The sequence below is a fragment of the Haliotis rufescens genome, unplaced genomic scaffold (genome assembly GCF_023055435.1).
Source record: "Haliotis rufescens isolate VD_foot unplaced genomic scaffold, xgHalRufe1.0.p SCAF_16, whole genome shotgun sequence".
In the NCBI taxonomy this organism is placed as follows: domain Eukaryota; kingdom Metazoa; phylum Mollusca; class Gastropoda; order Lepetellida; family Haliotidae; genus Haliotis; species Haliotis rufescens.
This window is the reverse complement of record NW_025963846.1, coordinates 24,021,182-24,047,417: the sequence shown is the minus strand read 5'-3', so window position 1 is coordinate 24,047,417 and position 26,236 is coordinate 24,021,182. Positions and strand designations below refer to the sequence as shown.

General features: G+C 40.3%; 1 protein-coding gene across 1 annotated transcript; it reads right to left on the bottom strand.

Moving 5' to 3' along the window:
- Positions 1-3,758: 3,758 nt before the first annotated feature.
- Positions 3,759-25,383, bottom strand: LOC124133825 (transcription factor GATA-3-like). The gene is made up of 6 exons (XM_048397029.1): positions 25,170-25,383; positions 24,607-24,879; positions 21,636-22,130; positions 18,094-18,239; positions 12,423-12,548; positions 3,759-5,828 (listed from the first exon to the last, which is right to left on the bottom strand). The coding sequence occupies exons 2-6, from the start codon at positions 24,806-24,808 to the stop codon at positions 5,424-5,426; spliced, it is 1,374 nt and encodes a 457-aa protein (XP_048252986.1). The 5' UTR covers positions 24,809-24,879; positions 25,170-25,383; the 3' UTR covers positions 3,759-5,423.
- Positions 25,384-26,236: the final 853 nt, after the last annotated feature.

The window sequence follows — 26,236 nt, the reverse complement described above, 5'->3', positions numbered from 1 at the left end:
GCAAGTTTCCCCAAATCACATCGCCATTTATTTCAACTATGCACCCAGTTTGTCTACACATTTTCTTTAATATTCCGTTTTTCTCGTCACCTCTGGGCCAACATTCCCTCAATTAGCTCTGCCCCCCCTTAATTAACATATGCTTGCCCCTCCCTTGCCAAGCCGGTTGTTTACTTCACCCACCCCCTCTAATTACAACACAGGCCCTGCTCTCCTCGAACCACCTACCCTCTGATAGTAAGGACATTTACTAAGCATCGCTAGCGCAACCCATTGTGCCTCCATTCAGACCAGAATAGGTCTTGGTCGATGCGCTTTTGACTAGAAACCGAAGCTGCAGGGGGACCGGGGGGAGGGGGGCGGGACGGGTGCACCCCTTGCTGTGGTTCACAAAAGCTTGATTGATGTGGGCCGTATTGACGAAAGTATAATGCACGCTGTTTAAAACACACGCATAAAGCCCTGTTTCAACACATGCTTCGAAGAGTTTCCAAAATTTCAGACCAAAGTCGACTAATTTAAACGTTGGCGCCTTGCTCGCGTCTGCTCAATCAGTCAAAGACTGTTGGATTTCAAAATTCTGAGAAACCCTACAAAACGCACTTTCTAAGTAATAATTATTTCTGCAGTCTCGGTCGGTTGTTAAGAAAGGTACACATTGTATTGCAACTAGCCGCTTGAGAAATCTTGCATTTAAGATCTTACATTTAGTGGGAGAAATGGGAGACGAAGATCGGAAATGTTTTTTTCCTTATAGATGGTTTTCACTGCCGTACTCTTATCGCCTGTTCAAAATATAAAATGAACACACACATATAAGTATCTAGCAACTGTGTGCGAGGTACCTTAATTTACCCATATGATTTCAATTTCAGATCATTCAAGAACGAAAGGAACTTGCATATTCTTTGTGTGTGCGTTCCCACAGGCAGATAAGATATAAGCCTGTAATTACAAGATCATTGCGATAAGTTGCATGGAAAACAATATTTTATTTTTAAAATCTTAAATCAACCTTATTAATCGTAAGACAAAACAAAACTTAATTACATTTATGAAAGTTTGTTTGGATGCCTTATCATCACATACACAATAAAAACCAGTGACTCATTATCTAAAAATATACAACTAACATCTGAACTGCCTGTTTTGTTAAGAAAAGAAAATTCTAGTAGTTATACTTGAATTCACTTGTAAACAGAGACTTTATCGTTTGATATATCTCTCAGTCTCTCGCCATGGCGAAGACAATATTTCCTACACTTACGATCTATAATTGGAAAACAGTTACTGTATAATATATGAAAGTATAACAAAATTAAGTGTTCATTTCCTCATCGTCATAAGCGTTGAGGGTCAAATCCCCCACAACAATCTTCTGGCTGAAATAGTAAGAGTGCAACAATAATTGTGTTTTATTAACGTGTAATCATACCAACCACATTGTTGGAAAAATATTTTATAAAGTATAATTTCATATCGCAAAATATGAAACCATATAATTTAAATTTCGCGTGAATAGTTCAACGACCTAGATTTATCATAATCAAATAATATATTGTGTTTTGAGATAAATAATTACAATCGAATATTACACGTACAAAACGGACGAAATTTAATCCTTATATTTTATTAAAACTGTTAGTTTGAAGGCTAATAAAATTTGAAACAAGGTAATTAAACATTAATATGATGATAGATTTTAATAAGATTAAAACCGAATTTATCGGACAAAAAAACATGTTTTTTAATCAAAGGGTTATCTTATCCTGTGTATTAATGATATTGTGTGAAGAGTGTATATGCGCAAATATTTTTGAGTTCACGTTACAAGCATAATTTATTCCATTGGAGAGACGATGCCGTAATTAAAATAGAATTATAAGTAAGGTACAATATTCACCATATGCTTGCATTCGATCCTTTGTAGTTTCATCGGAAAACTGCTAAGCTTATTACCCGGGCAATAGGCACAATATTACAAATGCATGTTACGTAACGTTATCAATGTATGTGCGCATATTTCTCGCATGGCCGTTATTAATACGGCTGCTAATTATACAAGATATATTACACACTAACAAGTCATATTAAATTCAATAGTAACCGTCTTATTCTGCCACTAACACATCCCTGCACTATGTCACAAAACGGTTTGTGTGCAATCACGTTTTTAAATTTCATTAGAAAATAATGTAATTTATATAATCTTGTTCTTAAATTTGAGTGCCAGGTGCGATAATACAATCAAAACTGAAAATAACAACGTAAAACGACTTCCTGGAACAGTTGATATACGTTAATGTTTCTGTCAAGATTACGTTATTTCCTGATCTTGATAAAATTCAACTTATGAATATATTCGAATGATATCTACACTGTACTGATCAAACGACTGCAAATAAAATATTCATATTATTTTTTTAGGAAATAGCAGAGTGCGTTAATCCATGGTAATTTTAAAAATAGAATTCAAACGCCATTTCCTGTGCATATTTAAGCGCATTTGGTGTTAAAAAATGTCAAGACTGCACTTAAATCCATAATAGTGCTTGACTGTGTAAGTAACACTGAAACGATTACATGGTAATTCTACCTTAATATAACCACGTTATGTTTGAAATTGAAATCCTATGGTATTGCACAGTGTCCGTATGAAATAACATGTTTACAGTAAAAAATCACTCTCTTGACAAAACCAAATATCTTTGCTAGATCGAATAAGGAAATAACGTCAGTATCTCCATTGGTTACGAGGTCGTTACCTATAATTTAGTCTAAATTACTTCCTTGCGTAACAAGTAACGTATTTTAACCACATTAAGACCTTGGATTGTTGAAGCTAAAACACCTGTGTCAGCAGAAATGGGTAGGATTATAATTTTAGATTTTTTTCAAAACAAAAAAAAATATTTCCTATTGCTTATAATTATTAAACACATTTATTCCAGTAGTGTGTCCAATTCAGATGATATAGAATAACATCAAAAGTCATAAATAGTATCATCAGGTTATCATGAACAGTATCAAAAGTCATTATCATGAATATTATCAGCTTACTTTCAACAGTGTCTGTTTATGACCGACAGCCTGAGTTCACCTTTATGCTACACATTTTTTAGTTTATCACACTAACGTATGAAATTCTCCGTGTTGTGTATTGTGTGTACTAGAGACATATACAGTCGTCGGACGCTCGTCTTTATGATAAACCTGATTGGTTCAGTAGGCAGGATAATTTCCATCTGTTCATGTGATTCCGTGTAATTACTTCTAAATTAAAAAAGATACAACAAAATTCTCTAACACACATTGAAACGTTGACACAAATTAACATAAAGGTCACATCGGCAGTATTTCAGCCATATTGAAACTTCAGTACCCTCGAACTGTGTCTCTAGTTCAAGATCTGTATCATCTGATTCTATAGCCTTGGTTCAAAATATCTACTTTTAGAACCAGGAGATAGACTTGCCTAATCTTCCATAGATGACCAAGTACATACTGGTGCCATTGATCATGTATACAGTCAAGGGAGACATCGAGTTGTCACATTTTTGCGTCTGTTAATCGATTAACTCACAAATGCCTATGTAACAAACGCAAACCGAGTGTTCGTGTTTACTCGATCAGGTAATCGAAATTTTCCGAAACGATGTTGAAAAATTCGATACTTAAGTGACATGCACGTGACACGACCTTGGCCCTTGGGCGAGTCCATTCGCCAGTAGGTATACAAAAGAAGACAAAAGAAGAAATTCGTTTCACTTTTTTAGTTCTGATGAATTAGAAGTGGTGTTTACACTGTATTGAGCAGACGAGTATGTACAAATAAACATTGTATAGTTAGCCCATACACAAAAATGTGAGATTCATATATGAAGAAAAAACAACTGCAAACAGTATGGTAGAGATTTGTGGAATGATCCCTCTCTACGTGGTCATTTTGGTTCACACTAGCAGACAGACATGCCGCTAGATGGCGCTAGCGATTCGAGTTCGTCGCTAGGTGGCGCTAGCGGTTCAAATTCGTCGCTAGGTGGCGCTAGCGGTTCAAATTCGTCGCTAGGTGGCGCTAGCGGTTCAAATGCGTCGCTAGCACACCAAATTTGAAGCTAGATGGCGCTAACTCACTGAACGGTCGTCAGGTGGTGTGAGACCCGTTTGTCACTAGGTGGCGCTAGCTGGCTGTCGTCTGGTCGTTCCAAATTTACACGAGTTAGTTTACCCAATTGCACCTTATCGTAGAAGAATACCTTTATATAGTTCTACACCAGCACTGCTGGGAAACGCAGTCGTCTATGCTCGACGATAGTCAGGGCAACACACACATGGAGATGAACATTGTCACGTTGATGGAACGGATATGTATGTTGAAGACTGAAGACTAGATAATTGTGTTCCGTCCTAAGCAGGTTACCTCTGCCAAGTCATAGAAATGCTTCTCTTAAACAATATACTATAATACACTTGCATAAATTATAACAACATTACAGCGCCCTCCTCGGGAGGGTAACGAATATATATAATATCAACAAAATGTCATCCACGTAACGTTGGGCCATTCTTGATATATTATGCTGGATTAAAAGACCCGCAAAGGACGTCGACAAATGATCGTCTTTTAATGCTGCGTTTAATATGTCGACCGAGTCAGTAATTCACAGTGGAACTTCGTCAGTGTTCGCTCAGGGCAAATGTAATACTCAAACTGAAGCCATCATTGTCTTGTGTCCAACCCGGTATATGAGTCAAGTGACCGCTATACAACTCTTGTGCTCAGTTTTCACGGGCAGCGCGGTGTGTGTTCTCATAGACATATCGGCGCTGAAATACACCCGATATGGCGGCGCTGTACAGTGTTGAGAGCGCTCGAGTCACCAAGGATTGTGGCTGTAGAACTGAGGGCAGGTTGCGAGTCGACCCCACCCCATAGACGAAGCTTCACTCCCAGAACTCACGCATACCCTTCCCTTGCACCGTCACCCTGCCTCGATCAGTTGCGAATCACACCGCCGGGAGCGCCTCAGTGTTTATATCCCTGAAACGTGACACCCCGGGTACATTGTTACTGTCCACGATAGGTTTAACATGTCTTTCTCAAGTCCATTGTAATACAAACACCGCTCTTGGACCAAGAAGACATTAGCACGAATGAGCACTTGCTGGATTGAAATGCACCCTGCTGTACCTCTTTGAAGAATCGTTCTTGTGATGGTAAGCCAGAGACAAGGTATGGTTGTCTCAAGTGGGTTTTCAGCTCTTTTGCGACACGAGGAGGCGTTGGGCACGCAGTAGACGATGTCCTAGACGTTGCTGGTAGCACTGATAGGAACTCAGGCTCTCCCACTGCCCTTGACGTCCGGTTCTTCAGAACACGTACATGAACATATGGACATAAATAATGGCATTGTCCGTCACCACTAGGCCATTGCGGCGCCTACCATGTTGGACGCCGTCGAGAGGTTGAGCCCGGCCGATGTCATACTTGGCATTGAGGAAAATGAAGAAGGGAACGTCGACTGCAGTGACGGCGGGAAGTTGTTGCCGAATCCAGAGGAGAGGCTGCCAAGACCACTATGCTGAGCGTGATGGTGTCCGGAGTGTGACATAAACCCTCCTGTCAGAGAACTGCCTCCGGTCATGTACGGGTGCATCTGAGTATGCATGCTGGGATTCATGTTGGCGCCGAATCCAAGACCCTTGTCCAATGGCTTGAAGAAGTCGTTCATTCCGCCCATTCCTTTCTTGTTTTTCTTACTCTTTGTCGACATCTTTCTGTTCCTCGTCTGAATGCCGTCTTTCTTCATTGTTAGTGGGCGGTTTACCTGTAAGAAGAATATATTCATGAAGTCAAAGGTCTTCAAAAGGCGTGCTTTCTATGATCGGCTCGTGGCCAGTGTAAGGGCCCTATCACCCTAGAATTGAGCGGTAATGGGGTATGTCCCCTTTTGGGAACCCCCTGCAGTTCAACATCTGCTCATGAAGCGGAGGGCGACCGCGCTCGCCCCAACACACGCATGGGCTCATAAATAACAATCCTACATAAAGACAGATTACTTTTTAAGGGAGTAAAGAATATAGCAATAATGTCCAGAAGTCGATACAAATATAACTAATTTGGTTCATTGAATTGTGATCAAATGGCCTATTTAAACACGGATTCTTCACCTGGTAACATCCGGGTATTTTTGTGTTTTTTTCGTTGATAAAGAAACAAAGAGGTCATCGTCGGTCATGTTTGAAAAGTAACTTTTATTTGACACATTATTAATTGTCTGATTCACACAAAAATATGTGCATGCAGTAAATCAGTTAGAAATTATTATTTTGCTGGGACAAAGTAAAGCAATAATAATCTCTATTGACCTCAGTGTTCTGAGTGGGTGACATTTTAACCTTTACCAGCGTTCTTCGGGGTGACATAAAATAGTAATATAAGACTGTTGAATATGAACACATGACCACTGAGCGAACTTAAAATAAAGCATTCGTTCTGAGTTGGCTTCAGATCATTAAATATTTAGCATCACACTGCTCTTGAACACAAATTCGATAAGGATAAATCGTTTGAAATCAATAGACATTTTACAAGCATGAAGGTGTACATTTCACCAACGTGTTGGCGTCGCTGAATGATATATACTTTGAGAGGTACTGCTGGCAACTTCACACCATTTGCGAAAACTTAAACGACCAAAATCCCTCAGGAATACTAAAGTTCTTTCGAAGCTAGATACATTAACATAAAAAAATTAAGATAATCAAAGCTTATGTTTGCTTAAAGAAGACTGTATGTAATTTTAATTTTGAGATAAAATGACCAACTAAAGTTCCTATACACAATGTGTTCGGTGAGATTAAACGTACTCTAGTTTTCTAACAGTGCCATTGGTACTTTTGAAATTTAAACAATACTTTAATGTACATATTCAGGAGAAAAATAGGTTAATGTATCTGGGAGTGAAATCAAAGTACGCGCCGGCTGCCGAGGTTTGAGGATGGACTCGCTTTGGCTCCTTGTCAAGTTGGGTTCTCCAAGAGCCGAGCTATTAGTGTGATATCGATCCTATTATCTTTAACCATAAGGTTGGCCCGCCCTCTGAATTAACCTTGCAATTACAGAGTCAAATGAAAGATTTTCTGCGAGACGCTCGCTAGCTATTTGTTGGCAGACACAAGTGTCATAGATATGTCGACCAATTTAAATGCTGTGTTTCTGACGGTCTATTTACCGTTGAGGGGTTCACACTAAGAATTGGGGAAATTCCAAAGATTCTGCCCACCGCAAACTCTCGCGGGATTGCACGAGATTCGTAATTTGGTTTGGAATTGTTTGGAGAAAATGAGAAAAAAGGGAATTATCCATCAGCTAAACGTCGTTCGTTATTTCTGATTCAATTTATACGCTTGTTGTTACGTGTGGTTTGAAACGGAAAACAAGATTTACTTCTAACTGACGCTCCAGCGTTGACGTTTGCACAGATATAGAGGATATGGCCTTGAATTAAACTTTCCGTTTTCTAAGCTGAATTTGTTGTTTTTTTCGATACACATTTAATCCAAGCAGGCCCTAATTATCGCATTGTTTGCGACAACAAAAAGGCTGTCTCCCCACTCCGAGCCCCTGAGACCCAACGACGGCAGCGTCTGGGTGGTAAATCGGCATTTTCTAGTCGTCTTCCCCTATTTGAAAACATCTTCCTTTCACTAAGCCAAATTCTGTTCGTCAGCGTACGCCAGGCTTTGTACAAACCCAACCAAGTGGCTGAAGCATGGCCAGTTTCTATAAGCTAGCCCTGCATGTCTCCCTTTAACACAATGCGGTTACGAGCTCGCTTACTGGGCCCGCGTACATCCATTGTCCAGAGCCAGCAGAATCTTGAGCACACATTGACATCCTCCCCTCCCCTAATTATCTTAAGTGTTCATCTCAACACAATCCAACCTGGCTTAATTCGCTTCGCCAAGGTAGGGAGAGCGGACACATGCGGCGCTAATGAACTTGCCCGTCAACAACTGTTTATGTTCGAGTATAGACGTCAAGTCTCGGAGACATTAGATCATTAACTAATGAGAGCCTGTCCCCTCCCACAACAAACCCCAAATGAGCATCGAGGGGTGGTGACAGGATTTAAAAAGGGACAGGGCTTAAGTGGGAGCCTTGCCGCCGACTCGCTGGCTATCTCTGACCGCGGGCAATCACCATTATTTTGGAATTTGAATTTGAGAGTAAAGTGGTATGCAAGAGCTCTGTGATCCAACAGGCTGTCCTACTTATCTTTTATCTATATGGAAACATCTATTATTGATTAAACATATACTTGGAGTAAATATGTGGACACTCAACGCCTCCCTATAGTTCTAGATTAAGTAGAGCGATGAGCGGAAGGCTTATATTTATCAAACTTTTCAATGCATACACACTTCACTTAATCTAAAAACCTCTCAATCTGACATGAAAAGTACCCGAATTAGAACGAAGCCAAGTGAAATTAAAAACTTCTAAAAAAATCGTTTTCAGCCAAAAATAATATAAATACACTCGACAACGCAGATGGATATTTAAATTAAGTCAAATGTATAAAGCTCAATTGTACGAATTACTCGGCTTAAAAGTTTCAAATGGAAATAACTCCCACCAATGTTCCATTTCGTTGTACCATGCCTAAAGGGGACCTGTTCCCCCGTAATTTCTCGCTACACACACTAATTGCTGTCTTTCTTCTCTGATGGGCTCTGTCTTCAGTCAAACAAAAACAGCCAGACAGGTTTCCTCAATTTCTACAATTATCCGACGCCACTGAGGGTAGATGCTCTTTTAACGGATCCTGCCAACTGACACCTTCTGTATGGCGTGAGCCGCGGGGGTGGGGACAACTGGCTGGGGTCAGCTCACAGGGGTGGCTGCGTCCCGTACCAGTGAGTGGCCTGTTGAGTTTATTAACTACACATTATTCTGTTGAGCAACTGTTATCGCGGTCTCGCTTCACTATCTCTGATGTTAAATAAAGCGTGGAAATATTCATATTCCCGAACGAACCTGGCGAGGATTCGTTAATCAGCTGTGGATGTTTAATTCATGATGCATACGGAAATAGGGGCACAGATTTCACCGTCATAAATATGTTTGATCAACGCTAATACCGGCATAATGAAATCGGGAGTTCATGATACCATTGTAGTTTTTTTGCATATAAAACTGATCATATACAAGACTACCGGATTATATGTAGTTAAATCAAAGTATTATTCCTTCCTAACATTTCATACATTAGACACAACCGTTTCACTGATGAATTTATTTATACCGAAACATCTGGATCTGATTTCAAAGCTATGCAATGCTACAACTCGACAGCATCACCTAAGTCCGATTATTCTATTACTTATATGTGAATGTACTTATTAAAAGATGATAAGGTCATTTTATAATGTTTAGTATTTAGAAGCAAACCTCATGATATTTACATTAAAGGAGGTGGTGATGCTAGTCTCTCAGCATCTCACATCAAACACAAAGTAACCTGTTCAAATTAAAATTATATCCAACAGAATTATCATAGATGAAGCAAGCAATTCGAACGAAGTTACAGTTCAGTCTGCAGTCGGATGGAGTTTTCATTGGGAGTCAGATGGGAGGGCTATATGAAATTCAATCGTGCGTAGCGAGGCTCTCCAACTGACTCCATTCCGTCTGACGACAGTGTTTGCGAGCAGACCTAATCGCTGTGGCTTTGATCTCGGCAATTTCTATATTACGACGGGAGCAACTCGACCCTAGAAGAAGATAGTGTGGCGCGGGAGTGCGGCCGCCTTAGTGGCGCGGGAGGGAGGGGAGGGATGTAGCCGACAAGAGAAAATACTGGAAAACGGGATACGGTGTGTGCACACGGATGGAAAACTGACATTTTACCAACAGGTGGAGGGGAGAGGGCACTCCGAGTACAACACTGACAGGGCATATATGTCTTGTCTTGGAACGCCGTACAGTTGACATAATTATATTATTCCCCCTTTTTTTATAAACCCTCCATATTCCTCTTTTTGCATAGAGGGGTGTGGTAAAATATGAGTTGTTTTAACCCAGCTGTAATATTTATTTCGTTATTCCAATTTTTAAATATTTATTTATGAAATGAAATTCTCAAATAAAATCTTGTTTCTACGCCTCTTTTGGTTACACGAAGTCTATCGGATATAAAAATTATGGTAATTGAAATATACAATTTATATTCACACAATCATAAACTAACACCTGGGTTAGGCTAGATTATATTGTTGATATAGACTAGATGCTGTTGATATGCATCGCCTAAGTGTCTAAAGCCATCTGCAATACAATAGCCTATGTTTTAAACTATTGCTAGGTTGCAGTAAAATGAGGCGTCAGAGTATGGTAATGGAATCATCGAACAGCTGACTGAATGTCCCCGGAGTCAAATGAATTATCATTTTGGTGTTATCATAAACGATTCCCTAAACATGAATAAAAACAATTCATTTGATCACAGGGAGTACCATGTCAGCTCCAAGTCATGTTACTTCGGGTATTGTTTATCAAACGTTACAAAAATATGCTGAAGTAAATATTTGATAAATATCAATCTGTGCATTTCTACAAGTACAAAAGATCATTTTAGATAGTTTAAATATTTTCTAGTCTCGGCTGGCAGCCATACCCTCTTAACACGCCAAGATAATTCTCAGCTTAGACCGGTAAAGCGGTCACGTTGCCGAAAATGCATGAAACTCACCAAAATAAGTCAATTCAAGAGTAAGTTACTTTCACCACAAATCAATATATGCGCCAAGCTCTTATCATAAAGCTTAATTTCCATATAATTTACAGTAAAACGCTGCTCATAATTCTCCTACACAGCTTAATGTTTTTCAGTATCGGCAGAGAACGTTCCGTGTAATCTTGCTCTTTAGCATCGTCTATACATAAAAAGCGATCATGTTTCGTTATCGGAATTTGATAAGGATTGTCAAAATCGATGAAAACTTAATTTTTCATAACTGAACACGTTAATGTGTGTGATATCAGTTTCATAGGGTGATTATAATCTGCCGTGTTTTCCAGATAAGTGGTCATAACCCTCATGCTAAACTTATAACACAACTCCAGGCAAAAAGTTGGTTCATTTAGCCGAAGGAAATCTATTCATGTGCTGTTATTATTCTACCTGTTCATATTACTGAAAAGTCTTTATAGGAAGCTAGAAAACGCAGAACTACCATTTAAACTAATATCACAGTGTCATATAAACTTAATAATTGAACATATGAACTATATTACAGTATTTTTCCATCGTAAATTGTCTATGGTTTAGAAATATAAAATCATAATTCGTTTTTATTCAAATATCCATGTAACATTCATATTGTTGGTGATTCAAAGTTCAAATGTTAAAACAACCCGATTCTTCCTTAATCTTTTAAAAACAAAGTAACTTATCTGTGCGGCAATAAATATATGCTCTATCTAACCCCTTTTTACGCTTGGCTTACGGAACACTGATATTACGCAAATAAGAGCCATTACGCAAACATATTCAATGTCAGCGCAAATGAAACTGCGTCATTAAGTCAGAAGACCAGACAATACCACAACCTTGTATTGACTGGGCAATGATAATGAAGGTTTCTCTCTACGATGCGTCATAAATGGCGCATCCTGGCCAAGCCGTACTTACTTGAAAATGCCATACACTTAACAAACTAACAAGACTTCAACTAAATTGGCCATATTACGAACGTAACATCCACTGGACAAGAGACCTTGTACCGTAATATGCGTTGTAGGAACATTAGGGGCATACAAGAGGATGAAAACGGCGTCAGAGTGCTTTTAGATCCTGTCACCGCACCAGGCACTAATGTAAATATTTCGCCAACCTCTCCCACGGGTCAATGCTTCGAACAAGTCGTAGCAATTTCCATTTGAAATGTAAAAATGATAAACGTATTCGCTGTTGCTTGAAGGGCCCTGAAAAGCTTTTACCTTAGTCGAAGTTTACGGATACAGGCAATTTGTTCGAGTAGATTTGTTTTCTTGTAACGTGTCGAAATTTCAATTTTTCCTATCCTGTATTCAACGTTGTTTTGTAACGTAACCAGCTTCGTCCTATTGTACTGTTAAAACTACCGAACCGATAGTTTTTGGGGCGCGTTTAGCTACGCTTGATGTGATGTAATAATATTCCCTGGTATTTCGAAAACATTTCATATGGTTTAATAAATCTGTATACGGTGACCTGATGATATATATGTTTTTAAAACTTCCCATAATACTGTAGATGAATATAGCAAAAAGATTTGCATGGGAGTTACTTGAGGTCTGTCTACAAAGTCAAAGTGCAATCAAAAAAGGAATGAAAAACACATTACGATCATAAATAAAAACAAACAGTACTTACATTGTGGAGTTTGTAATAGAGACCACAGGCGTTGCAAACGGGATCGCCATTTGGGTTACGTCGCCACAACGTCGTGGTCGTCGTCCCGCAGTTGGCGCAACTGGTCCCCGCTCGCCGTGCAGCCGACTGTAAAACACAAAGAATTAAAGAAACTTAAATTATTGTAACGTTTATTTCATCGATTTATCAGCTCTTCAATTTCCCCTTCCTTAAATTTCAACTGAGCGGTCGACAGGACATAAATTAACTGAGAATTTGAATGAGCGAAGAGGACAATTCGTGCGCTGAGTTCGTTCCTCACGCCAACGTTCACACGCTACGCTTAGACGTGATGACTTCCTATATTGCTACTTAAGGTAGTATTTTGGCCGTGAACCTATCCCTAACAATAAAGGTTACTTCGGCTACAGCAATTACGTGCTCGGGTAACCAGTATCTTCTCTGCTGTCGCTGGTCGTGGACTCAGGCCTTTGTTTGAATCTCCTTCTAACCAATGGAGCTATAGCGAATCCGTCTAGCAAGGCTCGTGCGCCGTGTTTAGAGAAACGCGACACCCCCAAACCTTGTCAGTCAGCTCAAAACCCAGACCTTATTTGATTTATATCCTCTGAAATTGAGAGAGGGGGTTGATACCCCGGAAAGGTCAGTTGGGGTAGACATTACTTGGCCTAGGAATTAAGAAAAACAGCCCTCCCTATAACCTCTACAAGTCCCACAACAAACACCACACACGTGTGCCATACGGTGACGTGGATTCTGTTTGCATATTAAGTTATCATTATATTTGTAATGAAATTCAATGATGTCATGAAGTATGTTTTAAAGTAGAAGTCTCCACATTAATATCTGATTGTGTGTTTGCGCTGCAGATTTGAACCGTCAGTATTGCACACTGCAACTTCATCGTTGACATTTATGTTCGGAAAGCTCTGTACACGGTGGTGGCCGGCTGTCGGTCTTGGTGTGAACTCGGCTAGCGCTGGCAACATATGTCTGTGTAAATCTGAATCTCTGGTGTCGCAGCGACAAACGGAAGTGTCTTCATGTGAAAACGAGAAATTAACATGGGCAAAATGAGTGAAGTGTGACCAACGAATGTCATCTGCCGGCCCGCTGTCGTTGGTCGTTTTCAGAATGGTGCGAGTTTCACCTGGACTGTTCGCCTCGCACTGCACTGACAATTGTGCGAATGTCGTGTTGGCGACGTTGCTGCACAACCTGGTGTGTTGTCAATCTGCTGCGGGGGCCAAATGACGACAGGTTTTAAACGCCAACGTTGGTGTGTGGCGTGTCAAAGCTATATCTCTCCTAGTCATTTGAACTGGCACAATAACAACTTATTATTATTATTATTATTATTATTATTATTATTATTATTATTATTGAGGTAGTGTGAAATATACAACCCTCTCAATCAATTCAGTTACATATGGAAAGTAACCAATGTTTATTTTCACGGAAATCCAGTAATGATTATGCATAATCAATGTAAGCCCCATTTGGCTGAACAGACAGCGACCGTATCGACCATTGCGACCAGGGCGACCCGTAGTTCCGAAGCCGCGCAGTCAGACTGGGATACCTTGCACAACTTAACCAAACGATGCTTGAATTTCATTTTTCTTAATTGCTCCTGTTTTGCTTGCATTTCCTGGCCTGGCGTCACCGTTTAAGGATCGATAATTGTAGACAATGTCACAGACAGGGGGGAGGGGCTAGGGGGATACGCGATTAACTAGGCAATCGATACGTAACCGTATGTCTGGGAAAGCAGCAGTTGACACCGACGAGTGCCTTTAACAATAAAATAAACAAGGCAATATTTACCTTTACGATATTTGCATTCTGACGCATTCAACCACAGCTACGATCATATATAATCCGATATTTCGTTTTTCGCATTTTTTCAAAACCTAAGTGTGTCAAAATATTTTTTTAATGTTCAAATATTTGAAAATTCGGTACTTATCAGCGGTGCGTTCAGAATGGTTGGAAATTGACTAGGCTATATTGAACGCTAAATCCAAGGTAAAACACCTTGATAAAGTTTTTATGAATCTGTATTGACTGAATAGCGAATAAACTCGGATATATTGTCTGATTATGCAGATAATTTTAGCAAACTATAGAAGCATCTATCGCCAAGTGGTTGAAGGTTGCACGTAAGAGCTCTGAGGTTTCAAATTACCTTCCACACATGTCGGTTTTCGTTATGAATACAAATTATGAAGAGAGTAAGTGCATGAATACTGCCATATCCCGCAACCGACAGTTTCAAGGGGAGTCAATGGCGGGCTCTCGACTCTGTCTCTCCTACAAGCCTGGATTAAAAGAATACCTTGTTTTTCACATATGGTTTGAAAAATAGCGTGGTATATTCGTGTTAAGCTAAGAGCACCATAACTTAAACAAAATGCCCTGAAATTTCTTGTTTGATAGTTGTCATAAAACTTCAAAATAATTTCATCGATGATGCTTTTAAAACTAAAATTTTACCTTGAATGTATATATTGTCGAATTACACAGTGTGATCCGTATTTGAAGGAAGATCGGGAATACTTTCTTCTAAACAAAAGCAGTGAGACTCGTCTTTTTTAAAACAACTATGTTCATCACCCCAAAATGTTATATAATGTTATAAAATGTTATTTCTGACAAGGACTGTAGGTACAAGATGTGAATATGCAAACGTTTATTTAAACCGAGACGATTATATATTTTTCGAAATTCCAGCCTTTAAAAGGTTTAGTTGGTTTTAGTGTTTAACGGAATAAGTCTCCTGTTCACGTGTCTTTTTTCAAATTGCATTGGACGTGAGCGTGAAGATGTATGGTTTTGTCACGTCACAGAAGATATTAGGTTTGGTTTACATAAATCTCTAGTACCAGTGTCTGGATACTTAGACGAGTGTGGTCCCCAAAACTAAAACCACTCTCTGGGCCTTTTCAGTTCCCAATCACAATCCGGTGTCAAATGAAAAACTCTTCCTTCCGCCGCGCCATGTCTTAAAGCCCGTTTTGACCCTGTTTACACAACTTCCTATTCATCACAACCACAGCAAACAAAGTCTTCATACTTTTATGTAGTTCATCGAAAGAAGTCTCCGTCTCCATAAATGCTCACCAAACATGACTTTGACAATAGCTCCCCGGCTAACAGCGTTCTCCGATTTTTAAATCCATACTTTGTCAAATACCGAGTTTTCACCTCTTTTGCTTTCATAAGGGGTGACTCCGCCCAGTCAATCAGCGTTCGAGAGGCAGGGGGGGGTGGTTCGGGTGGGAGAGATCCACTACCCCGACAGACCATCTGTCTACGGCGGGGTACCTGAGGGTTTTGAGAGACTGTGTGTAGCTTCTGTTTATTCTGCTATTTAATTGCATTTTCACCTGCTGAGATCCTGATTCGAGTGACTTTTAATCCCATCTCGATATCGCGCTCCGATTTCCAATAAGTAATACTAAAAGCTTGAAGATCGACCATATGAGCGGTGGAGAAAGACGCCTTTATCCTAAAGTCACGGGACTGTACATGGCGAGCGGTATTTCGCAACGAGTCGACATGTGAGCATAAAACCCTAGCCGACTGTGCCGGTGGTGTATTTTTGCAGGTTCGTGGACGATTTATAAATCCGCGTTATCCACCGAACGGCATGATAAGATCGAAAACCGCGCGAGAGGACTTGAAACTACTAGATGGCATTGATATACGTCCGAATGGCGAAAACAGCCTTCGATCATCGATACGAATATTTGAGATCGTCAGTGGATTCGTGTAATTGCGGCACTTATTACATATTTAAGAGATATTATATATTTTTCAGGAGATTCGATAGGTTCCCCAAACTTGTTCAAATCGAGATAGGCAGGCGAGCCTTCTTTAGAAGACCTGTCTTTGCGGGGTTGGCACGCGAGCATGGCTCAACAAGCTCTACGAGTTGAAACAGTGAACGGACAAAGCGATCGTTGGTTTGGTTTGGTTGTTCTATCTGATCAGATGGAGGACTGATTGACAACGTTTGTCACGAAGTAGTGGCTTCTTGCAGTAATACGCACGCTTAGTAATGCTCGATTGAAGCGTTCAAAGATAACGACGAAATGCGCATGTCTTATCATGCCTTGGTGAACGGAAGATGCAACGATTCACAGACTAGCTATGTGAACTTGGCTATATCTATGATACAAGTCACTTATGGGTAACGACTATATCGCTATCATCTCTCGCATGCACTAAGTATAACACCATACCATCATCAACGTGTTAATCACCATCCTCATCAATGAAACCTCAACAGAAATCTCTTAAACACCTCTGTGCAATTTGAATCATTTGAAAGTCTCCATAAACAAATCAAACTTTTACACGAAAAAAATAAAATCGATTAAGTAAACAATAGCAGAATGAATGTCTTTGTAAGTGAGTTTGAAGAATTAAGATTCATTGAAAAACACTTTTTTCAGGGACGTTGTTTCAGGAGTACAAAAAACAAGTTATCTCAAAATACGTTTTTAATAGACTAAAACTTATCCAAACGTTTACATTTTAATTCACAAAGAGGTAAATGTTTCAGATTACCATGTTTCTATTTTCTACAAAAAATGCCGATTTAACTGCCATGTCATTGCCTTCCACGCCCATCGTCCGCCCCGGAACTTCGCGCGTGTTTTATCAGTATTTGGACAAGATTCGTCCTCCTAACCTCAACGAAACTATACGAATAATTTTTTCAGGAAATTTGCTAAGCTTGCCTGACATAATTGAAGCGGTGTAGCGCCCGGATGCTTTGATGGATAGGTTATTTTGTTAGTAATTTAAGATGCATACCACAGCTAGTGGAAGGGAGATTTTATTTCTCTACAAGCTCGATTAACATAATAGAATTAGGAAAAACAGACTTCTCTGTTTCTTTATTTGTTCCCCGGAACGCACTGAATTTTAACTTATTTAACCAAATTTTGCACTTTGCCGTTTTGTTTCGAAATCTCCATTAAAAAAGTAATATCTTCAAAGTAACGTTTAATTTCTACTAGTTGTTACATTATTTATAAATGTGCTGAAAACATTCCAATTCAATCGTTGTCCAATGCTTTGAAGACAACGTTATAACTCGTCTCTTCACTGATACGGACGTGAGGTTGCAATCTAGATAATTACAGTCCGTTTTATTCAGTCACCAAACTAGAAAAGCTGTCGCTTTTTCTAGGGGCAGCGAGAGCCTACTAAATATTGTATGGGGCGAGCGAGTCCCAGACTCTCACGCAGGTTGAAAGTCCCCTACTTCAAAGCGATACGGAGCCAAGCGACGGCTCCCTACTCGGTGTGCAGTTATACGCACTTTCCATGTGAAACAATGCTGGAACGGTGAACATGAATTGAAACTAGGGTGTGAATTGTAGCCCATTGGAATATGTATTTTGCATGTGATCTTAAATTAAGGCTCAGAGAGGCCGTAGCGAGGTATTCGACGAGACTGTTTAACGTGGTTCGAGCACGTCATTGGGGGACACAACTGCCTATTCCCAGGGTGTCTTGTGATTAAATATCATGACACGATGATCTGAAACCGTTGGAATATATTGATCTTTGTCCTTGTTTTACTATTTTGAAAACGTTTTTTTTAACTTTAACGACTAATTATAATAAATAACCATGTCGTAGTTTGTGAACTTACCAATCTTCGTTTTGGTTTGATGAGGGGTCGATTGGAACCGTTCATTTTGTGGTAGAGTCCACAAGCATTGCACAGGTAATGGCCAGTACCATCTCGACGCCATAGGGGGGTAGAGGTTGCTCCGCAGTTTACACATTCTCTGCCCTCTGAAATAAAATAATACGATCAGATATTGCACGCTAATACACCAGCATAAACGATTAAATAAGCGATACTGATCTGAAAAGAATGTTATGCTTCAATGTACAAGAATCAAGAAGAATGGGGGAACTGAATTACATTACGTGTGTTTTAGAAATAGAATATATCGGGTCATTTTAAATAAAACTTAAGGTAATACGAGCCAGTGGCGAAAAAGGGCGGGGGAGCTGACGACGGGGCGGGGGTGGGAGGTAGAAAGGGGGGGGGGGGGTAGTTAACACCAACGTAAACAAGTACGTGCTATGTTTCATCACAAGTAATTAGACAGCAGTCAGCATAAGAGGTGCCCACTGTCATTTGTCAGTAACCCCGTAGCCGCCATGAGTTTAACAGTTTACACACAACCACTCTAATGATGTAATTGCTTGGGCTGTTAGCGCAATTCCTGAAAGATGTTTGAAACACAGAACCGCTCTAACTTGGCCCTGTCTGCAACATGGCCAGCAATCATTTCTAAATAACGGGCGAGGGGTCCCCGTTTCTTATTTTGGATAGGGGGCATATAAGAGATGTGTGGGCTAATTAAGAAATGTCTCGGGCCGCCATAACATGCTCGAAGTGAAGCTAGTGCCCGCCTGTCGGCATCTTTAGTGGACTGGACTCTCATCCTCCTTAAAGTCGGGCTTGAGTAAAGTGCCTCAACACTCGTAAGTTTCTAGCGTTCAGTAATTCGATTCGTATTTGACTTTATCAAACGCTAGCAGATCCCCTCGCTACTTGTTGATAAATACGACAGTCGGTGCAATGTGCTTTGTGTCAGGCTAACTCTTATATAATGCCAATTCATGTGAAATAAGGGCCCACTTATAAAAAGAGGCATATTTTGAAGTCGTCGATCGTTAAAAGCGCATGAAAATTCAAGCAGATAAAAAAACCAGTCAAATGAGCGTCTGTGGGCTGTATGTGGCAATGTGTTGTGAGTAGGATTAAACGATTTGTGTGATTGTTTACAAAAATGTTTATAACGATACATAACATGTGTTTTCGTTGCTGCTTGAAACATACACAAACTGTCACTCACATTATGAAATCGACATTGTATGTCAGCCAGGTGTGTCGGGATTTTTGGTGATCAAACTCCGTAAATATTGTCTCTGCCCTATATACGAACCTTCTTGCATAACACTAAGATAACACATTATTCTGCCCCGGGCACATGCAATTATATTTGACGTCAGGATAGGCCACAAGCTACGGGAGAGACCTGCGTTGCATACCAAACGCCATTAACACCGAGTGTTGGTACACGCCAATATGGCCTGTTATAAGTTTATTGTGAGGGTTATTTTGTCACTGATGGCTACAACCCATCGTTCCATCTGTATCCAAGCTGTTACCGACCGTGACACGACATTACCCCCACCCCCAACGTACAGTCCCTCCTGGGTGAGGAACGAACAAGCAGGTGAAATGGCACATTTAGCGGACTGACCACTGGCGATCATATGTCCAGTTGGTCGTGTCAGACTGACCAGCGTCTGGTCGGACACTCCCGAGCTGATTAGCCCAGCATCCTAACGCATCAGGCACGGTAGACCCGTGACACGGGCATGAAATGCTACACCCCCTGGACGATCCCCGCAGTTAGCATGACCCCCTCATCCCCTTCCTTGGACTCTATGTCAAACGCTCAAGACAAAAGCAGCTCGATTTCCGGCTAAAGCGGATATACCAAGTGTTTACTAATTGCATATATTGTTTCTGTCGAGACACCAAGACTCGACGTTCAACCATGGCTCCCGTACGTTCTAAATGACCATTTGCAACGGGATCACATTACACGTACAACCCGTGCCATAATTTACATCATAGGTTAAATGTGCATCCAAATAACAGATACGTATCACGGGTTCACACACGTTAATGAACCCGTTTTAAATATAATATAAAATGTGTTATATGTGGCAGTAATGGCTGACAGACGTTGGGTGGCGAGTAAAGACGACTGCAGCTACTACTACGTTAGGGCTCTTCCGTCCGCATTCCGTCCCGTCATCCTACTGGTGCGAGCAATCACCTAACCGGGCTAACACGAGCAAGTGTCTCAAGTACTTGGGGTAGGGGAAACGGGAGGGGGAAGGGATGTGTAAATCGTAGTATCTCCTGCATATACAAACACTACGTACATGAAAACAGTGCACAACATTGCACATTGTCTAGAAATATTTCCGTGACCACAGCATCTCTGAAGTCAGTGATTATGATACATATACAAGCTCATTTCCCAAACAGAGAGAAAAAAACAGACCGAAAAGCTAAAAGATTTATCATTTAGCATCAAATCTACAAGCTAGGGAAGTATGTATCGAAAATAGATTGAAATCAATTCTGGTCTTATTTTTTTTGGTACACGTCAGATTTTGATCTTATCCTTTAAAGGAATGTTATATTTATTATATTTCAAAAAGCTATGAAATTACTACCCTGTAACATATAATGTTCGGTTAATTTCAGTTCATCGAAAGCTCGAGATAGATTTTGTTATTGACCGTAAACGAAACACAGCCATGTCGTACAACTAGGGCATTTCAGGGCATAATTTCACATAGAAACGCTGGGAAAACCATCAGAGAATAGAACTAACTGTATGGGGAATGGGTTTCGTCACGTTATTTCAGAAATAACAAGCTTTCTTTTCACACTCCAACAAAAGCATTGTGCCTGTAGTAAACAATGAATATAAAAATTCTCTTTCTAGACAAAGGCGCAAATTTATGGTTTGTGGTGGTGTTTTTAGAAAATGTATTTTATCTAAAGTGCTCATATGTTGGCCATCAACGTATGAAAAATGCACCGTTCTGGCTCATTTTCTTTATATAAAATATTTTTTTTAATGGACAGAATAAAAAAACATTGTCATGTGTTCTAGTGGTGGATTATTTATGAAAGAAAAAACAGTTACACGTGTATACAACAACAAGGAAGATGAATACATCATCAGTGACATTTCTACACACAAATGTTCAATGTAAACAAGCAGATTGGATAACGACGTTCTAGAGAATCATATTATATTTCGAATAAAGGCGCTAAGCGCCAAATGATAAAGCCCGCTAAAAAATAAGAAGGTGAGAATGAGATAGACCAGAGTCTACAAAAAAGTGTTGCTGGGCAACATGAAAATGTCCAATAAAGATATGTTTATTTGAAGTGTGTATTAGAGTTGGAAATTCAAGATCATGACGTAATTGTTTTTCGTTTCGATTACGAAAGAAAACTGTAGAATGTGGTGCGATTTTTGACATGCATGTACATGAATGAGGTGGTTTTGGGATCAGATTTTGTTAAATATATAATATGTTCAATATTCATAATTTTTATTTTAATAAGAAACAATTTACCTGTGCTTGATCGAGACTTGGTCCTTGTTCTTCCGTGACCAGAGGCGAGGGAGGGTGTGGCTTTGAAGACGGACGCCGTGGGGTGGAAACCGATGTGTGCGCTTGTGTAGTCGGTCGGCATGTAGTGGGGGTAGGTGGGTACGGGGTGGGCAGTGCTGCACGTGACGCTGCCGTGAGATGGGAAACTAGCCAGGCCGGACAGTCCGTTTTCTGACCCGTCGTTTTTGGGTTTGTTGTCGGGGGTGTATTCACTTGTGCATGTGTTATTCTCGGGGGTAGTGTCTTTCGGGGGAGTGGGAGGGAAATTAAACGAGCTTGATGTGGCGATTGATGTTGCTGGGTGGACCGACAGGGGGGCTGTGGGGGAGGGGTGTGTGAGAGATTTGCTGTATATACTCCACCCCCCTGTGTGCGGGACCATGGACTTGGGTTCTGTGATCCAGGGTAGGGGATGGGTATGGAAGTGGGTCCGGTGAAGCTGACTGCCACTTGACACTGCAAATAAACAAAATATTGTTTTAATAAAATTATCAAAATCATCGAAAAAATGGTCATAATGTTAAAGTGGTTCGGGTTCGTATTCGTAATGTTGATAGTTATTACTCTACAACAGGAAAATGCCACGAACAAAGCCAAACCAATATGTGAACAATGTCTAACGTCATCTAACAACCGCATCTGGAAAATTGTTTTGTGGATGTGGCAAGGACATTAAAACTCGAATTACACTACGGGGGATTATTTTTCAAACTAAGAATTGTCAGGTTGCTTTAGCAATTTCATGCGACATTGTAATAGAAACTAGTGTAAGATAGAAACACAAAACACACCCGAGAGGAAGAATTTGAAATACGTTTAAAGAATGAAGTTCACAAAACCAATAAACACATTATCTTTAGTGGTGAATAGATTCGCAACATTTCGTATGATGGTTTTGGAGACATGATGTAACAATCACAAATAAATATAGTCCATATAGTGTGACGGTATTACAAATGGAATTGGGAAATTGGGTCTTAAAATGTAAAAATTGCGCGCAAATCTTGGGACAGTTCATTACATTTGTGCTAAAAGAGTGTTTCCACTCTCTTGTCATTTATTATAGACACTGCATTCTAAATCACGGGAATTGCGCGCACTTTATACTCACAGAAGCCAAGCCTGATAGGAGAATGAGATTAACTTTGTTAAGAAAAGGGACGTTCGCTAAACATTGGTCGTTAACAGGCAAGAAAAATGCTTCCGAAATCAAGAGCAAATTGTTTTCACAGCAAATTAATCAAGTGTTAATGAGACTGGCGGGAGGGACTTTAAGGGGAACGGACTGAGTATCCGTCTCTACCCCCTGTGGGCGCGGGACCCACATCATCTGGGATGATTTTAATAGAATAAATTAGATAAAGCTGTTTTTAAAAAAACAAGGACTTGTAAGAAGCCCTGGACGAAAGTGCTGCTTCATTTGATTAGATGATACATGCTTATTGCTACAATATTTGATTACTCGTGCCGTAGCAATCAGTTGTACGTTTCTATGTTCGGCTAACTGATGGAATAAAATACCAACTACATTATCATAGCTTGAAACTTGGATAAGAAACTTGATCTGAGGTCCGGGACTGATTTCATTTATTTATGGAGGTTTTATATGAAAAGCTCATTTATTCTGTTACGGTGTTCTGGTTTTAACATACATATTGTATAAAGACTATTTCTATATTTTCATGGCAATATTGTTTGACATTTCAACGACGATTATTTACTAAACTGGGGAATATATTATGAATGAGTTAACTGTTAAATAAACTAATTGTAATTCTATAACTTAAGTGTCCTCTTCGAGAGCCGAAGACCCCAGTGGTTTAGTTGAGATTTGTCATTTAAAATCCTTAAAAAACAGTAAAAACATGACCAGGAAATTGACATGGAAACGCTGATCCCAAGTTTGTCAATCAAACAATACCCGCTCAGTTTGCGGTACGACAAGTTAAGCGAGATGCGAACCGTGTTAACCTCCATATGGTTTTTAAGTTTTCTCAACTTAAAACATCAACATCATCGTTCGTTAACAAACGTCAATGGGGTGAAAGAGGAATGATTTGAAATACTTCGTGTGTCGGATGAAATACCTCGGTTCACGCGACGGCGTTGGGAGGGCATGTTTATAGTTGGGGTATATTTGCAGAAAACGGAGATATGGTATAGGAGAAGTAGATTGCTGTTTATGGCCCCGTCTAGACTAACAAGACCCGTCTAAATTGATCTGGAAAATTGGATATGTCTCTACACAACGACTGAAATTAAATCGCGATCCTTAGGCGCTTGTGGCGTCAAAGTACCGCATGGTCACGAGCTCTTAAAACGGCCTGGGAATTACGAAGACTGAAACAGAGATGCTAGGAACACTACCCATTTCCTTTTAATACGAGGGCGGATGCATCTGTGCGATGAGGGTGAGAGGTGGGTGTTTGTGACATTCTGAGGATGTTGTTGACATTGTCATTTGTTATGTCAAAACACTTATGCCATTGGAAAACCAGAGAATCCGGCTATGTCGAAGTTTATTTCCTCCCGGCATAGCTGAACAAATACCGCAAATGTGATGCGGGCAGATGGAGTAGTAGTCAAAGTCCACAGCGTTACTAAACATCCTTACTAATACCACTACAACCGGATTAAAATGAACCAATGAAACAAAAGCTTACCCTCTCGTAACTTTACGGAAATAGGACTAGTGAAATAACCAGGCCCGGGATAGCGAAATCAAATCAGTGTACACATAACTTAATAATAGGATTCTCCGTTAAACAAATCGATATTGTTTGATGAATTTCATCAAAAAGTAATCTAGTCGTTTTGAGAGTGCAAACAAATAACGAGATGCATGTCAACAAAATACAAACACGCTTGAGTAAAAAAAACAACAATGAATACGATAATGACAAAACGACAATGTCGTTTTAAAACGACTTACCATGTTGACGATATCCCATGCTAGCACGGCCGGTTCCTGGGTAGTACCCGGGATTCATATGCCCTGAGTTCCCATCGAAGGAGGAAAACAACATCTCACTGATGTCTTCTGGGGGTAGGATACCGGGGGTGGCGGCAGCTTCGAACGTATTCCTGTGGGTGTCGGGACGTAGCCAGGCGCTGGGGTGCTGTTGATCTTCCATGGTGGTATTGTCGAGAATTGCGGGAGACTAGTTGAAATCAGGCAAAGTGCCTGAGTTTCTGTCAAGCTGACCTGTAGTGACAAAATAAATTAGATAAAAATAGAGTCCAAAAGCCGTGCGATATATGCCAAATGGTGAAGAATGTCACGAAATACAACGTTATCACCAGAGCATGTCCTAGGGACATTACCATATTATCATATCGGTGATGATGGTACAGTTAAGGGGGCCAGTTAAGCAAGTCAAGCTCAAATCATGATTAGCTGTTGATAAATCTGTTCAGATAAGCAATCATTGCAATACTGCAGGTGACACAGGCAGCACGTTCAGCCACGTGCATAAATTTGCGAAGAAAACAAACCTTTTGTAGGTGGAAATATCCGACTGTAATTCACACGTCACTGATTAAAAGACGATACGGGAATAACACAACAAGTTATTTGAACAAGCTAGTTCCGTTCACTGTCAACAACAAGCGGTCCCTGTGGTAGTAAGTCCAAAGACCGACTGAAGGTAATGTTAGGCTCGCCTGGGTTTCATTCCACGATCTACGGCGCCAGTCCGCTACAAGATACAGACAGTCATGGCGAGACGAATGTATTAATGACCAATCATAGGGCGTATTACATTGTAGATACTGACATAATAGCGCCAGAGCCCTTCATATCTCCACTCTCATTGGTTTACAATTGCCGGCTGGATGATTCAATCTGTCAATCAACAAAAGTCGCAAAGGGTAATAGAGAGCGCCCCGACAATTAGGGGCGGAGCTACGATACAACAGCTGGGCTATGATTGGCGAACGCTATTTCTAAGCCAGGATGAACGGTGATTTTAGGCTCCGCCCCCAAGCATTTGTCGACAGATCGTCTAAGCCCCGCCTCCGTCATCTTCTCTCGGCGTTACGGTTGATATAGCAGCCCCTTTTCTTTACAGTGAACCATGCGCGATCTGGCTATTGTAATACGCTCAAGGGTCAAGTCAATAGAGGTGCTTCGTGGAAGAAAATACCTCAACGGGCCCAATGCTTTTCGGGTGGCTAAACATTGTTTATTTTACACCGCCATGTTATTCTTCGTATTTGACTTAAGATATAAAGAGGTACTATTATAACTGTATCATTGAAAGATCATTTATATATACACATTCCGAACAATGAAGGGTTAAACAAGCCTGCTCTATTTGGACTCATCGCAAATAGTTTTCGGGCCATTGGGTTTTCGACTATTACTCTTTGGCTATGACCAAAGTATGCACATACAAAATCTGCGTATGAAAATGTGACGAGTGAGATTATGAAAGTAGGCCGCGCATTTCCCACCACACTTGGAAAAGATTAAACGGCAACGCAGGGCCACGTGCCATTTAATGAGATGGTCTGTGTAAACGTTGATTACTATCAAGACGACTATTTATTCACGCTTTGTA

Excerpts from the sequence above, each read along its gene's own strand:
- LOC124133825 (XM_048397029.1), bottom strand. The coding sequence starts at position 24,808 with ATGGAAGATCAACAGCACCCCAGCGCCTGGCTACGTCCCGACACCCAC. Across the intron at positions 18,240-21,635 it reads CAAGTCTCGATCAAGCACAG|AGGGCAGAGAATGTGTAAAC; the intron begins GTAAATTGTTTC and ends ATTTTATTTCAG. Across the intron at positions 12,549-18,093 it reads TCAAACCAAAACGAAGATTG|TCGGCTGCACGGCGAGCGGG; the intron begins GTAAGTTCACAA and ends TGTGTTTTACAG.